Genomic DNA, 15,186 nt, shown 5'->3' on the forward strand with positions numbered 1-15,186 from the left:
CCAACTCAACAGCCTAAATGCGGACTGGACAGAAGCTGTCCCGCGGCCAGGGGCGGCGAGGCGGGAGACACACGCACACCTGGCTATAAATTAACATCGGCCTGAGCCGCCGCGCCACTCCGCGCGGTCAGCCCCCCCAAAACCCACAAGGAAAAGCCGTGCAACGCGACGGGGGGAGGAGGCGTTGCAGTTCTCAGGCCAGCCTCACCCGAGAGTACGTTTCTCCTATTCACTCACTCCTCGGCTAACAGTAAACTAACGCGACAACATTTTCAAATGCAACAGAAAAACCCAGGAACCCAGGAGGAGGAGGAGGAGGAGGGGGGCTGCTTTTTCTTTGCAAACATCACAGCGATTCCCAGCCTACAAAAGGGGAGGGAGGGGCAGCGGCGAGGGGGTAGGCGAGCTCTAGAAAGTCCCATTTCCGCTGCTCCGGACTTCTTTTTGCTTTTGTACAAAACCCGACAGCTACAGCAAAACTTTCTGTCCTCCCCATCATCGGTACAAGGCAACAGTCTCAGGCAAGCAAAGCTAAACAACAAGGCGTCCCAACTTGGGGGTGCGGGGCGGGATGGGGGCGGAGGGGCGGCGCGCGCAGGCGGGCGCTCAGATGTGGGTCAGCGGCACGGTTCCGTTGACGGCAGTCCCCGCGCCCTGGTAGTGCTGGTGTACGCTGTGCAGGCGGCCGCCGGGCAGCGGCGAGGCGGCGTCGGCCGCGTCCCCGCCGGGTGGCAGGTACATGCTGATCATGTCGCGCAGGTCGCCGAGGCACGCGCGCTGCGAGTGCGATGTGATGGCGGGCGGCGGCGAGCTGGGTTCGGTCTTCACCACCGTGCCCATGGGGCCCAGGCTCATGGCGGCGGCGGCGGCGGCCGCGGCGGCGGCGGTGGCGGGCTGCTGCCCGTAGGCGGCGGCGGCGGCGGCGGCGGCCGAGGGCGCCATCCCCCCGTAGCCCGAGGCGGCGGCGGCGGCGGCGGCGGCGTTCATGTAGCTCTGGGCGCCGGGCGGCATCATGGGGCTGTACTGCAGGCCGGCCATGTCGTAGCGGTGCATCTGCGGCAGCGCGGGCGGCGGCGGCGGGCTGCTCATGGTGGCGGGCTGCGCGTAGCCCAGCTGCTCCTGCACCAGCGAGTACGCGCCGTTGGCCCAGCCGTTCACGTGTGTGTACGTGTCCAGGCGCTGGCCCACGCCCACCGGGCTGCTGGCGGCGGCGGCGGCGGCCGCGGCGGCCGCGGCGGCGGCGGCGCCCGGGGGCAGCAGGCCTCCGGGCAGCGAGTACTTGTCCTTCTTGAGCAGCGTCTTGGTCTTGCGGCGCGGCCGGTACTTGTAGTCCGGGTACTCTTTCATGTGTACGGCGCGCAGTCGCTTGGCCTCGTCGATGAACGGCCGCTTCTCGGCGTCGGTCAGCAGTTTCCAGTCGGCGCCCAAGCGCTTGCTGATCTCGGAGTTGTGCATCTTGGGGTTCTCCAGGGCCATCTTGCGCCGCTGCCCCCGGGACCACACCATGAAGGCGTTCATGGGTCGCTTCACGCGGTCCTGGTCGCTGCCCCCGCCCCCGCCGCTCGAGCCCCCGCCGTTGCCGCCGCCTGCGGTCGCGCCGCCGGCTGCGGTCGCGCTGCTCTTGCCTGCGCCGCCGGCGGCTGCGGGGCCGCCTGCGCCCGCCGCTGGGGTGGGTGGCCCCACCGGGTTCTTGAGCTCGGTCTCCAGCAGGCTGTACATGGCCGGGGCGGGAAGAAGGTGCGCCAGAGTGGCGGGAGGAGAAGGCGCTCCCGGGGCTGGAGCGGCCACGGTGAAAAGGCCTGGGGACTCCGTCGGAGGGGCGCTCGGGGGCCGGTGGGCCAGCGGGTCAGGCGGGAAGGGCAGGCTGGCCAAAGTGCTCCGCGCCAAGTCGCCGGGAACCCGCAGGCTACTCGCACCTGATGCGACGTCTCGAGCTGGCCGCATTCGCAGTCTGGCCGGGCGCTCGCCGGGTCCCTTATATACCTGCTCGGATCCCCCGGGGTTGGGACTCGGTCCGCCCCTCGCCACCGGGAGGCCCCGTGATTGACAGGCTCACAGTGATGCGCCCTGGCCAATCATCACGGAGTCCCCGTTCGGCCCCACTGGAAAAAAAAAGTTCGGGGAGCCCTTTCGTTCACCCCCACGCCCCTCTTGGGCCCGGTGACGTGATGAGAGTTATTCAGGAGGCGGGAGTCCTGGAGAGCCGCTCAGAGACCACCAATTAGGGTCTCAAAAAGTTTGAAAGAACGAAACTCGAGGAGGTGACCGAGGGGGGAGGGGGCGCGCGAGCAGGGCCGGGGGGGAGGAGGCGCCCACGGGGTTCAGAAAACAACTTTGCAGCCGCACCAGGACTGAGCGGTGCCTGGCCCCGGGGCCACCCTGCAAAGCATCCCGCTGTCTGCGCGGACGTCCTCCGACCGCTTCTGCTGCCAGCGCTAGGGCCAGCGGCATCGCCAGTTACCCAGGCGAGCTGGGGGACTCGGGACGCAACGGAGGCGTCCCGGGTTGCGGCTCCGCGAAGCCCTCCCTGGAGTCGGCCCCCGTCCCAGCAAGCCGCGGGCCGGGGCGCCAGGACCGAGCCGGGGTCGGGGCCCCGGGCCCCGGAGACAGGCCCCGGAACCGCGGCGCGCACGGGGGCTGTGAGGCTCTCCGCTGGCTGGAGCGAAGGCGAGCAGTCCGCTGCCCGCTGCCCGAGCCGTGCGGAGGCGCTCACACGCGGTGGTGCGGGGAGTGTGTGGGGGGCGGAGGGGGTGAGCCGGCCTCGGCTCTCTCGCTCCAGGCCCCCGCTTGGCGGCCCCTTTTTGTCTCTGCTCTCTGGCCATTTCGGTTTTTCCAGTCCGATGCCCCTGAGGGGGAGGGTCGGGCCCCTTGGAAAATCCGTTTTCATGGCAACACGGAGCCTCTCCAAGTGAAAGAAAAGTTTCTTGGAGGTTGGGGAGGGGGGGGGACGGTGGCCGGAGAGGAGCCGAGGCCGTCCTCGGGGCGGACCGCAGGGCCCCCTCCACTGGCCGCGCACCTGCCGGGACCACTGAGCGCTGCTCTCGCTGCGCAGCCGCGCCGCCTCCCCGGGGAGCAGGCTCTGCTAACGGATTCCGTCCCTCTCCTTTTTTGTTTTACAGCCATCCTGGCCAGAGCCTCGAGACTCGGAGCGGGACACCCATTCGCATGTCACGCTGTCTGCCAAAGGCTAGTGTCTCGGGAACCCCGGCTGCGGGGAGAGGGAACCCGGACAATCGCCTTCGCCAGTCTAAGCGAGTGGCACAGCGTTTGAAACTCCCGGAGGCGAGGGTGGGAAGGAGTAGCCAGCCAGGCAGAAGTGTCAGAGACTGAACTAGGGTGTCCGCGCAGTGTGGTCCCCTACCCCCAGCCTCGTGGAAAGATGGAGAACCAAAAGAAAAGCGTAAATCCTAAGTGTGGGAAAAAATTACAGACCCCCAGGTTTTTAGCGCTAATGCAAAACCAAGGCGATCCTGGGGCACCTGCACGCTGGGACCTCCCCTCCCCCCTTTACTGCACGAATTTAAAAGTACGCCTTTGTGACTTGGGAAGGGGGTGGCGTAGAGCAGGCTAGCCCCCTCTGGGATGGACGGAGGCTGGCACTAGGATCCTGGCTCCCAGCCGGCATCATCTCCTGGAAATTTGGGGTCTCTAAACCAGCCCCTTAAGCTTGGGTTCCACCTGGGCTACGTTCTCTTGCTTTTCTGGCCGGAAGGAAGCAAATGTCCGCAGTCAGGGGCTGCAGTCGTTGCAATGGATGTACGATTTAGGGTTTTTAAAGTAAACTATCTGGAATGGTTCTGTGTATGTGCCGTATGTGTGGGCGCGTGCGCGCACGCGTGGGCGCGCGCACGAGTGTGCACACTTAAGCTGACACAGACTGGAAGACGTGTCTTAGGAAACGGAATGATTTGGCGATCTCCACCTGCACTTGTTTTTTGGCGAAACTAGCTGACAAAGTCCATTTTTCCCAGGCAAACCCACCTTCTCCCAAATCAGTCAATGTGAGGTAACCCTGCCTGCCTGCCGCCTTCCCCAGATGCCCTCTCGGGTTCTCTGGGCCTCCGAGGCTGTTGCTAAGTGAAGCGCGTTTTAGGAAACTACCCAACCGACGCGCGGCCTGGCGTCCAGTAGCCTGACAGATGTCAGGATTCTTTCCAAGTTTTAGGACCCAAGTAAGCCGTTGTGGTGACAGCGCCTGGGCTGCATATTTCCCAGGACCAGGGATGCGGTGCATGGGTCTGTACTCCTCCCCGCAGCAGATGATCTAGGGGGCTGGTCACTGCCCCCAGCTGTTTGTCATTTGATCACGACTAGCCCACGACTTAGGTGAGCTCATTTTCACGTTACAAGCAGGCGTCCCTCGGCCAGTATTGTGCCTGGACATTTTCTCCCACAGTCCTGCCTTCCCTCGGAGGCCGTGATGAAACGGTCTCTGTGCCTGGTGGCTCTGGGGTGGTCTGCACAGCCCCAAGCAGGAGTCAAGCCGGATTTCCTTCAAAACAGTTCCGAGGAAACGTCCTCAACGCACCCTACCACTTCGGTAGTCGGCCGAGGTTACCACTGCAGGCGGGGGGAGGCGGGGAGAAGGCTGGAGGGAAACCCGTCCTCCTGGCCCGCTAGCGGTGCAGGCGCAGGCCCCCGCCGGGCGGCGCGAGCCTGCCGGGGGTCGGGAGGGGTGTCGCGGCAGGTACTGGGCCCAGGGGGCCTCCATTCAGGCGGGGGCCGCGGGGAGGCAGGGCCAGCGGAGCCGGAATCTGTGTCTCTGACTTGAACTCTGCACGGGACGAGGAAAGCAAGGGACACAGCGGGATCCAGGGCCAGTTCTTTCCAACCTCTTCCGGAGAAGAGAGCGCGTTCGGCAGCTCTCTTGCCCTCTGGGGCCTCCGGGAACCCGTGGCGGCACACAGAGCCCCGGATGGCGGGCTGGGAACCGGGCCAAGCACCCCCTCCCCACTCCCCCTGCCCTCCCAAGAGAGCTCAGGCTCCCTCCGACTGGGCCTGGGGCTGGGGCTCCCAAGACCCAGGGCGTGGCAACAGCGCCGTTTGTTGGCTTCGGTTGGAAACTTCACCTAGAGGCGCCCCTTCCCGCCCTCCAGGGCTTCGAGGTCGCCCCAACCCTTGAAGGAGAGGCAGCCGATTTTGCGGCCGGGCAGAGGTGGTGCTTATCCTTAGAGGGCTGGTTATCACAACACTCGGGGGACCGGGCTCTAGCGTCATGGCCTGGCGGGCCCGGGTGCAGAGTGCGCTCATACTGCCCGTCTTCTGGTTTTGAGCCTTGGCAGAAATCAGGTGTCCCGAGGGCCTCCTGCCTGCAAAGCATACTTGAGCAGTTGGGCCCTAGAGCTCCCGGTGGGGTGGAGTAGGAGCGGGGCTGTCCCATCACTCGCGGGGGTGGGGCGGGGGGAAGCGTTGATTCCTTCTCAGCTCCTCGGGGACCTTTTTCCGGGTCTCTGGCTCAATCAGGACCCAACTCTTGGAAGAGATGCCCTATGCATACATCTCGGGAAGGGGTGGGGGTGTGTCCGGTACCCGCTCTGGAGGGCCGTGGCCTGGCAATAAGGGTCGAGCTATCAATCGCCTTTTTTCAAGTGCAGCAGAGCCCAGGGAGTGGTCCGGTTTCGAGCAAGTGCAGAAAAACTTATTCCGCTGACCCTTAGACACGCTTAGCTTTCCAGAAAAAAAAAAAAAAAAGGAAAGAAAAGAAAAGAAAAAGGTTTGCTTATCCTCTTTCTTCCTTCAGAACATCCCTTGACTATTTACTCTGGCTCCTAGCCAAGATTGTGTATTTAGACCAGATTGAGGGCCTTGATCAAGAAAGCAGAGGCTGGGATGTGTCGTAGAACCATCTCTTATAAAAGGTCGGAAAAGGTCACCGGCACTCCAAGGAGATGGAAGAGACCTCTCCAGCACCTTCTAGTTCTCAAAGCATTCCGTTGGTTCCTCCTCCGCCAACCGCAGTACTGCACTCCCTGCTCCGCAGCTTCCAATGAAACACTTGTTCATACAGGTCTGGGAAGGAACTGAAGATTCTAGGCTGGTGAGTAGGTTGCAAACAATAACCTAGTTGATGCTCTCTAAGGAAAGGTTTTATTGGGAGGTACCGAGGTGTGTGGCGACATGGTCCTGGAGGTACGAAAATGTCTCCTGGGTGCAGTACAACCGTATTCTGTTGCTCTTTGGTGTAGCTATTTTGGGGAGGGAGGGTGAACTTTTTAAAAGCGAGTTTCCGAATTTGCTTCACTCGGTTCGTTGAGCTGTACTTTATAGACACACCGGGACTCCTCCTGGCCCACCCGTTGGCGCCCCAGGTGCAAAGACCCCTTGCACCCTCGCAGGGTGTGAACATGATGACCAGCTGTCCTTTCCTTAGGTGCGGAAGCAACTACAAGGACTTTGACAACCTTTGCCTTCAGCGCCCTCTCTCCGACCTTACAGCCTGAAGGCTGCCGTCCCCCCAAGAGGAAGGAAGGCCCTGCCCGGGAACGGGGTCCCGCTTCCAGAGGGTCTTCCGGGTCACTGCAGTCGACGTCTTTGCCGCCCCCCCCGCGCCCCCCCACCTCTCCGAGAGCGCTCGGCCCCTCCAGCCGCGGGACCACCGTACCCCCGCCGCGCGGCCTCCGGGAGCCCGGCACCCTACGGCCAGGCCTGCCCTCCCACTGGGCCTGTCTCCTTTCCCGCTTCCTTCCCCTCTACAGCGGCGAGGCGGCCTGCCGGAAGCCAGGGCGGGGGAAACCAGCTAAAAATCGTTATCCGCGCGCAAGGTTGGCCGAGGAACTCCACGCGCTCATTCCGCCAGCGGGGCGCGCGGGTCCACCAGGCCTGGCAGCGCTCCCGGGGAAGGGCGCCCGTCGCCCCCCGGGACCTCCCGGCGCGAGCATCGGCCCCGACCGCTGGGGGCGCAGGACGATGGCGGGCTGGGGGCACGGGAGAGCATTCTGGAGAACATTTTAGATCTCGAGGCGGCATCCAGCCGTTCTCCCCTCCCCCCTTTTTTCTCTTTTTCTTTCTTTCTTTTCTCCTTTCGCATTTTCTTCGGAGAGACTGGAGAGCTGCGGACTTCGATGCGCGCAATTTCCGTCCTCTCCTCGGCCCGCTCTTCGGGCCGCCACCTCTCCTCCTCTCGCTCGACCTCCGTCGCGCACCTACTGTGCGCCGCGCGGGAGCCGCCCTCGCGAGGCCCTCGGCGGCCGGCCCGGCCTCCACGGGGTCGCCGGCGTGGCGCGCCCCGCTCGCAGGGGCCACGCGCGTTCCCCCGGCGCGAGCCGCGCCAGCCGAGCGGCGCCCCGCCGGGCCCCCGCGTGCCCCCGGCGCCGCCGTCTCAGAGCGGCGGCTGTTCGAGGCTCCGGGGCCGCTGCTCGCGACGGAGAGCCGGGCGGAGGACGCGGCCCGGGGACAGCTAGCGCGCCGCCGCTTGCCAGGTATGGAGGTCGCCTGTCCTCAGGCCGACCCGTTTCCGCGCGGGCCCGCGGCCAGACGGGGCGACCGAGCGAGGTCTGTCGGGAGGCTTGGGCGCCCAGGCCGCCGTCACCCCAATTCCATTTGTCTCCGGAAAGCGTCGCTGGGTTACGACCCCGAGGCTTTTCCAACGTGATGTTTGTGTAATTAACACCGTCTCCCCTTGCTTCTGAACATATTTCCTCCCCCAGCACAGCCCAGCTTTCACGCGAAAAAGCAACGGGAAGAACGTCCCAATAACCCTTTCTAATGGGAAAAAACTGCCCCTTTTGTGGAATGGTTTCTTTACAAAGCCAACAACCAACCTTATTTTCTAGTTCCAATGGCTATCCCTTTATGAGTTATATTATTAAAGAAATCCGACACTAATTGTGCCGATTTAACTTGTTAATTAGTTGCAAATAAACTATTCATTAGTGGTAAAATAAAATAAAACCCATGTGCCTAGATATCATTCCACATTCACATATTGTAGTGTCTGCATAGCATAGGCATACTAAATTAAGTTCCTAAAAGGTTTCTCCTCAGGATAAATAATTAAAATATATTCTACTTTAATTGACATTATAGAGGACATAAATGAGCTTTTCCTTTTAGAAAGAAATAGCCATTTCTAAATAAAGCTTGCAGTCTGGAGAATGGAGGCTTCAGCCAAATGAATAGTCATTACTACCTTTTCAACGACGTGGGCCTTTTGATCAGAAAAGAAATTAGCTCTAAAAAACAGACAATGGAAGCCTGCCCTGCAATAGGAAGAAAATTAGACGGCCAAGGCTCTTCACAACACCTATTTCTATAAACCATAGAGCTCCTTGCTTTTCAATTACAGCTGTTCATTTCATATAAGGAAAGGGGAAAAACAGGCCTCTAATGTAAACTCGCTTTCAACATAAAGCTTTGCTCCTGGCACACAGCCAGGCTGCCTACTTACTATTGTTTTTAGTCCTCTCATCAATTAGCTAATACTATATATTTTAAATGACTCTGAGGGTATTCACAGACTCCCTCCCCCTTCCCCACCCAGACAAAACCCAAGCTGGACTCCCATGAAAAGGCTACCATTCGGTGCACAGACACTTAAATGTATAAAGTTTAATGTTTTTATTGTTCCCCAAAGAAAAACCATATTGAAAACCCTGCTTTGTTTTTTTCCCCTATATTTCTTAGTCCATTATTGAAAAACCCAGACGAGGTGATGACAGGGGAGGGACATAAATGAGCAGCTTTCAGTATTGTTTCTAATTGTTCACAGAGCTAAATCCATCTCCAGATAATTTTTCTGTGCCTTTTAGACCACGATTTGGTTTATACATCTTTGTTTTTTAAAAATATGGATTTTGAAATTTCCTAACCCCATTGGTTTGGTGTCATTAGATATAATTTCATTTAAATAATTACAAAAGTCTTCATCAGTTGGTGAAATTATCTGGCCTGCAAAAAGAAAAAAAAAATCTCGTTTGTAGGGTTTGCTGCAAAATAAAACCTTCAACGTACATGCAGTAATAATATGAGGAAAATATTTGGCAGTAAGACCAGAGAGTCTTACTAAGCTTTTGGATGCATGTTCTAGAAACATCAAAATAGAGTTACAGGCCGCTGGGAAGGCTTTGCTTCTTTTCAAATTAGAGTATTTGTGTGTCTGATCTTTATAAACCTCTATGTAAATTCCTTGGAGAATTAAACAATAGTGGAATCCTATAGGGTTGGCCTGGGAACATACTGTTTAGAGTTGTGCTCATAAGAGGACTTAGAATCATTTTGAAAAGTTCAATTAAAGATAATTGATTCATTCACTATAAAATAAAAAAAATATTTTTACATGACTATAAAATCACTTACATAAAATAACACAATAACTGGACTTATCTCTGAGGAATGTCATTCCTTTTATCCTTTAAACCACTTAGAGATAGTCTGCCAGCATAGAAGGAAGGAATGGACAAGAGTAGAGCCACTAGGATGGCTATTCAAAGAATTTCTATAGAGCAATTACAAAAAAAAAATGTTACCAAAATGGTTCTTATGCCCGTTTTCTGCATAAGTTCCTTGTTGATGTTGCTTCCGTTTGACGGCTTCCTACCATAATTTTTTGATATCGAGTACATTAGTGTTATTTGCCTTTTGCTTTTGAGCATTAACTTTTTCTGCTGCTTTGTTCAGAGGGATGTCAGAAGACTTACCAAAAGCATTTTTGCCAAAGAGCACAGACTTGCTACATCCTTGGCAGCCTGAAGAAGGGACTCTTTCTTGGCAATGAAATCTCTTGATTCTCTCTACCTGTGGGTTCCTACAATAGAGGCTAAAGTCTGACAATGCAAGTGTGAGACTGTTCCTCTTATCTGTTGCATGTGAATAGTGCCTGTTTTCGGAAAGAATTTTACAGAAGCTGGGGGAAATTGCCACCTTCAAAAGGTGAGGTTTAGTAGCAGAGGTCAGCAATGTGTGGTTGCATATCAATAACCTGGAAGTTGTCTAGACTGAGGGCTGCATGAGTATTTTGTTGGGTCTGGTTTTATGTATTACAGCATTTAGCTTTCATTTCGGAAGGAGTAATCAAGTATGTTATGTTCTGGGCAGTTGGATTGAAATCTGAGGGAGTACCATAACTGGCAGCAAAGATACCTGAAGCTTTAACCGCAACTTTGGAGGGGGACAATATGTTCAGGACAAGAATATAAAGAAACTTTTCTCAGGATGTTGATATGAAATAGAGCCTGTTTATACTGTCTGTATGGTTTGGGCAAGTTTTTTTTTTTTAATTGGGGTATGATCGACATATAACATTATATTAGTTTCATGTCTATAGCATAATGATTCGGTTTTTGTTTATATTGCAAAATGATCGCCATGATGAATCTAGTTAACATCCATCACCACACATAGTTATACATCTTTTTTTCTTGTGATGAGGACTTTTAAGATCTACTCTCTTAGCAATTTTCAAATATGCTATACAGTGTTATTAACTATAGTGGACAAGTTTACTAATCTCCATGAACCTCAGTTTTCTCATTCTAAAGGGGTGGGCAGTCAGGCCTTTTTCACTGAGTTTGGGTGGAGATTCAATGAGATAATACAGTTGAAAGCACCTGGCACTGGTTTTAGCACAGAGCAAGCGCAATTAAGAGTTGTCTTGTTTTTCAGCTAGGCTTTCTTATTCCCCTGAAACAGGATTGAAAATTCCTCTAGTGTGGAGGGAGAGGGAACCATGCCACTTTTCTTACCCCTTACATGGCTTTGCACAGATGTTTGTGGAATGAATCATAGTCCTTGAGAAAGTCCTTTTTGAATGAAAGAAAAAAAATGAACTAATTACTCCATGGTTCCAATTCTGCATCATGGTCTCCCACATTTGGCACTGTCACTTGAGATTGTTCCTGTCAAGGCTCTCTAGAGAGCACTCACTGAGATGATGGGGGCTTTGGTTTGTGACAGAGGGGCCTCTTGTGTTTTAATTCTGAGATACCATAAAATATCCTTTATAATAGAGACATACTTGCTGTTAAAAATATACAATTAGTGTTATATGGATCTTAAATCTTTTATTTTTGCTTAAAATGTTTTAATTTTTTTTTCTTTGCAAGTTCAACGGAACGTGTATTCTTTCTATAGATTGCATCAGGAGTCGTGTTGTATTAGGAGAGAAGTCTTGTTCAGATTTCATGGCTTTTATATTTTTTCCAAGGTCTCAGAAATAGGCACAATTGTCCAAGCCAAATTAAAAAAAAATGAATAGTAGTACTTATCACCTGCAGAGATTAAAGTCTTATCCATTCTCATAATGACTTCTAAAAAGACTTAGAGAATTCGAAAACCATTTAATTTAATTTTTATTTTTTAGAGGTTTTATTTATCTGTTTGATAGAGAGTGAGTGAGTGAGAGAGAGAGAGCTTGCGTGCAAAAGCCAGGGGAGAGGCAGAGGGAAAGGCAGAGGCAGAGAGTTAGGGAGAAGCAGACTCCCCACAGAGCAGGGAGCCCAGTGCTGGGCTCTATCCCAGGACTCTGGGACTGTGACCTGAGCAGAAGGCAGATGCTTACCTGACTGAGACACCCAAGTGCCCCTACAAAAGTCATTTTTAAATAAGTAAAACTAGAGGGACGCCTGGGTGGCTCAGCAGTTGAGCATCTGCCTTCCGCTCAGGTCGTGATCCCCGGGTGCGGGATCAAGTCCCACATCGGGCGGGCTCCCTGCATGGAGCCTGCTTTTCCTTCTGCCTATGTCTCTGTCTCTCTCTGTGTGTCTCTCATGAATAAATAAATAGAATCTTTAAAAAAATAAGTAAGTAAACTAGAGACTTCAGTTCAGATTAAGACTAATTCTGCGGTTAGTCCGTACTGTTGGATTTGAAGAAAGATCCAGCATAAGACTTGGTTGATTCCTAGTAAAATTCTAGCTGAGAGACTAGGTAGGGCTCTGACAGGTAGCGATAAAAGTGCAGCACAGAGGAATGGTTAGGAGCCCAGAGCTGGGTTTGAATCCTGTCCCTGGCCCCTAATAGAAGTTAAGCTTCTTTGAGCTTCAGTTTCATCTATAAAAATAGGAATTGATGATACTTACCCCTTGAATTGATTGTGGAAAATAAACGAGATTATGTAAATATATATTGATTTCAGTGTCTGGTACATAGTCATGGGACTCAGTAAACCTTAGATTCTCATCATCATCATAGCAACCTCGTGAGCCATGCAGCACAGATGTGGGCAAACTTATTTAAAATGTACAAGACAAGGAAATAGTCTTAGAAGGATCAATGGACTTGTCCAAAATGGTGGATCTTGTTGGCAAAATCATACAAGGAAAGGATTCCTCTTGACCCATGTCCATTTGTCTTTCCACCAAAGTACAATTTGCTTATACTTTGGTAGCGATGGTATTGGATTGCACAGCATACAGTGTTATTGTTATTGTATTGAGAAACATGTTATTTATTATTTCCTCTTATATTTAAGTAAAGTCCCTAATGATGGCCAGATGTCTTAATAAACAGTGACAAATGGCAGAGAAAGAATGAGGAGGGACCCTACATCTAGGTTGTTTCCCCAGGGGAGGGCTGGAGAGAGACATTACCAGTTCCCAAGATGCACTAATTAGAGACATTAAAATCGACACTGAATCAGATTCAGGATTAAATAGGTAAACCAATATGCTAGCATGAGCTTCTCAGACAGTGCACACTGTCTCATGGCAATGCTTATTTCCTTTCATTCTTAGAAGTTAGAAGAATCTCATATTTTGTTCATCAGCCCTACAGGTGGACCTCACATTGAAAGTCATAGCAAAGCAGTTTGATGACTGATGTCACCAGCAGTGACATCTCACTTTTCCCAGTGTTCAAGTTAATCTCTTGGCTTGGGGCAGCCCGGGTGGCTCAGCGGTTTGGCGCTGCCTTCAGCCCAGGGCCTGATCCTGGAGACCCGGGATCCAGTCCCACGTCGGGCTCCCCGCAAGGAGACTGCTTCTCCCTCTGCCTATGTCTCTGCCTCTGTGTGTGTGTGTGTGTCTCTCATAAATAAATAAATAAAATCTTTAAAAAAAATATCTTGGCTTATGTCATACACATGCAAAGATGGGTTTGCCAAAGGTCCCAGGAAATTGTAATGATGGTGACCATTTATTGAAACTTACTATAGGCTGACACTGTACACAACCTTTATAGATGTTATTGTGTCTGTTTAATCCTACCAGCTGTCTAAGGTGACACACACAGTGACAAACTTGAAGATTTGATCTCTCTCCAAATGAGGGATTCTTTCCTCTGCACTGACCAAGGAGGGCCTGGTTCCCTTGTTGCGTGATTTTGGACAAAGCCCCTTCCTCTCTCTGTATCTTACTTTTTCTCCGTGAGTGGAATGAGGGGTTTGGATTAGATGCTTCCTTTTTTTCTAAAGTAGTCTCCATGCCCAACATGGGGCTTGAACTCATGACCCTGAGATCAAGAGTCACATGCTCTACCAACTAAGCCAGCCAGGTATCTCTGGACTAGATGCTTTCTAAAGGCCCTTTCCCTTGTAAGATTTTGAAGATTCCAAAAGTTCTCATATGCCATTTTTAACACTCTGTAAACTGAAAACTCCTTGATTTTCTTTTTTTTTTTACACTTGTTTTTATTTAAGTTCGATTTGCCCATATACAGGATTAACACCCATATATAGTATTTGCTCATCCCATCAAGTGCTCTCCTCAGCGCCCATCACCCAGTTACCCCATCCCCCTACCCACCTCCCCTTCTGGACCCCTTTGTTTGTTGCCCAGAGTTAGGAGTCTCTCATGGTTTATCTTCTTCTCTAATTTTCCCACTCAGTTCCCCTCCTTTCCCTTATAATCCCTTTCACTAATTCTTATATTCCACGTATGAGTGAAACCATATAATGTTTGTCCTCTGATTGACTTACTTCACTCAGCATAGTACCCTCCAGTTCCATCCACGTCGAAGCAAATGGTGGGTATTCATCCTTTCTGATGGCTGAATAATATTCCATTGTATATATCCACATCACTTACCATCAGGGAAATACAAATCAAAACCACAATGAGATACCACCTCACACCAGTGAGAACGGCGAAAATTAACAAGGCAGGAAACAACAAATGTTGGAGAGGATGTGGAGAAGGGGGAAACCCTCTTGCACTATTGGTGGGAATGCAAATTGGTACAGCCACTCTGGAAAACAGTGTGGAGGTTCCTCAAGAATTTAAAAATAGAGCTACCCTACGACCCAGCAATTGCACTACTGGGTACTTATCCCAAAGATACAGATGCAGTGAAATGGCAGAACACCTGCATCCCAAATCTTATAGCAGCAATGTCCAAAATAGCCAAACTGTGGAAGGAGCCACGATGTCCTTCAACAGATGAATGGGTAAAGAAGATGTGGTCTATATATACAATAGTCCTTGATTTTCTTCAGAAATGGCTATTCTCCTAGATGGAATAGTGAAAGTTATCAGCTCCACCACCTCTGGCAGCAAGCAAAACCTTGTAGAAGTAGAACCAAGCTAGGAAAGCTAGATTCCAGATCTTTATCTACAAGTAAAGGCATTCCAGTCTGCTGTGGGATGGGGCAGGAGGAAAGCCTCAGGGGTTGCAGTACATATGCAATGTTTTTATTCCTCTCAAATTCATATGTTGAAGCCTGACCCCCACTGTGATGGTATTTGGAGGTAGGGCCTTTGGAAGGTAATTAGTTCATGAGGATGGAGCCCTCATGGGAATGGGATTAGTGCCTTCATAAGAAGAGGCCAGAGAGCTAGCTTGCTCTCTCCCAAGTGCAGATACAAGGACAAGTCAGCAGTCTGCAACCAGGAAGAGGGCTGTCACCAGAACCCGACCATGCTGGCACCCTGATCTTCGACTTCCCAGTCTCCAGAACCATGAGAAATAGGTGTCTGTCATTTAAGCCACCCAGTCTATAGTATTTTGTTATGGCAGCCTGAGCTGCCTAAGACAGGTTTGTAGAGTAGGGGGATTGAAAGGTGGCCCAGAGCAATCAGGCATTGGCCGCTGCATACTCTGCATCTTACATGGGCTTTGTGGGGATTTCAGGAAGAGTAAGAATTCAGGGATCACGTGACTGCCCCTTTCTTATCTCTTTAGCCTCACTGTTTTTTCCTCCTATCTCACCTTGCCTCTAATGCACTGTGAGGAATTGCTTCCTTAGTGTTCTTGATCAAGTTCTGCTTTTTTTTTTAAAGCTTTTATTTATTTATTCATGAGAGACACAGAAAGAGA

The 15,186-nt window shown here is 52.3% G+C and overlaps 1 protein-coding gene and 1 non-coding gene across 2 annotated transcripts; both read right to left on the reverse strand.

Annotated features, from left to right (window-relative positions):
* Window positions 1–606: 606 nt before the first annotated feature.
* On the reverse strand, window positions 607–1,944 carry SOX3 (SRY-box transcription factor 3). Its single transcript, XM_055337347.1, has one exon. The coding sequence runs from the start codon at window positions 1,942–1,944 to the stop codon at window positions 607–609; it is 1,338 nt and encodes a 445-aa protein (XP_055193322.1).
* Window positions 1,945–13,354: 11,410 nt separating this feature from the next.
* TRNAK-CUU (transfer RNA lysine (anticodon CUU)) lies at window positions 13,355–13,427 on the reverse strand. Its single transcript has one exon. It is a non-coding gene; the product is annotated as a tRNA-Lys (tRNA).
* Between the last annotated feature and the right edge of the window lie 1,759 nt (window positions 13,428–15,186).

The sequence above is a fragment of the Nyctereutes procyonoides genome, unplaced genomic scaffold, assembly GCF_905146905.1.
Source record: "Nyctereutes procyonoides isolate TBG_1078 unplaced genomic scaffold, NYPRO_anot_genome, whole genome shotgun sequence".
Classification (NCBI taxonomy): domain Eukaryota; kingdom Metazoa; phylum Chordata; class Mammalia; order Carnivora; family Canidae; genus Nyctereutes; species Nyctereutes procyonoides.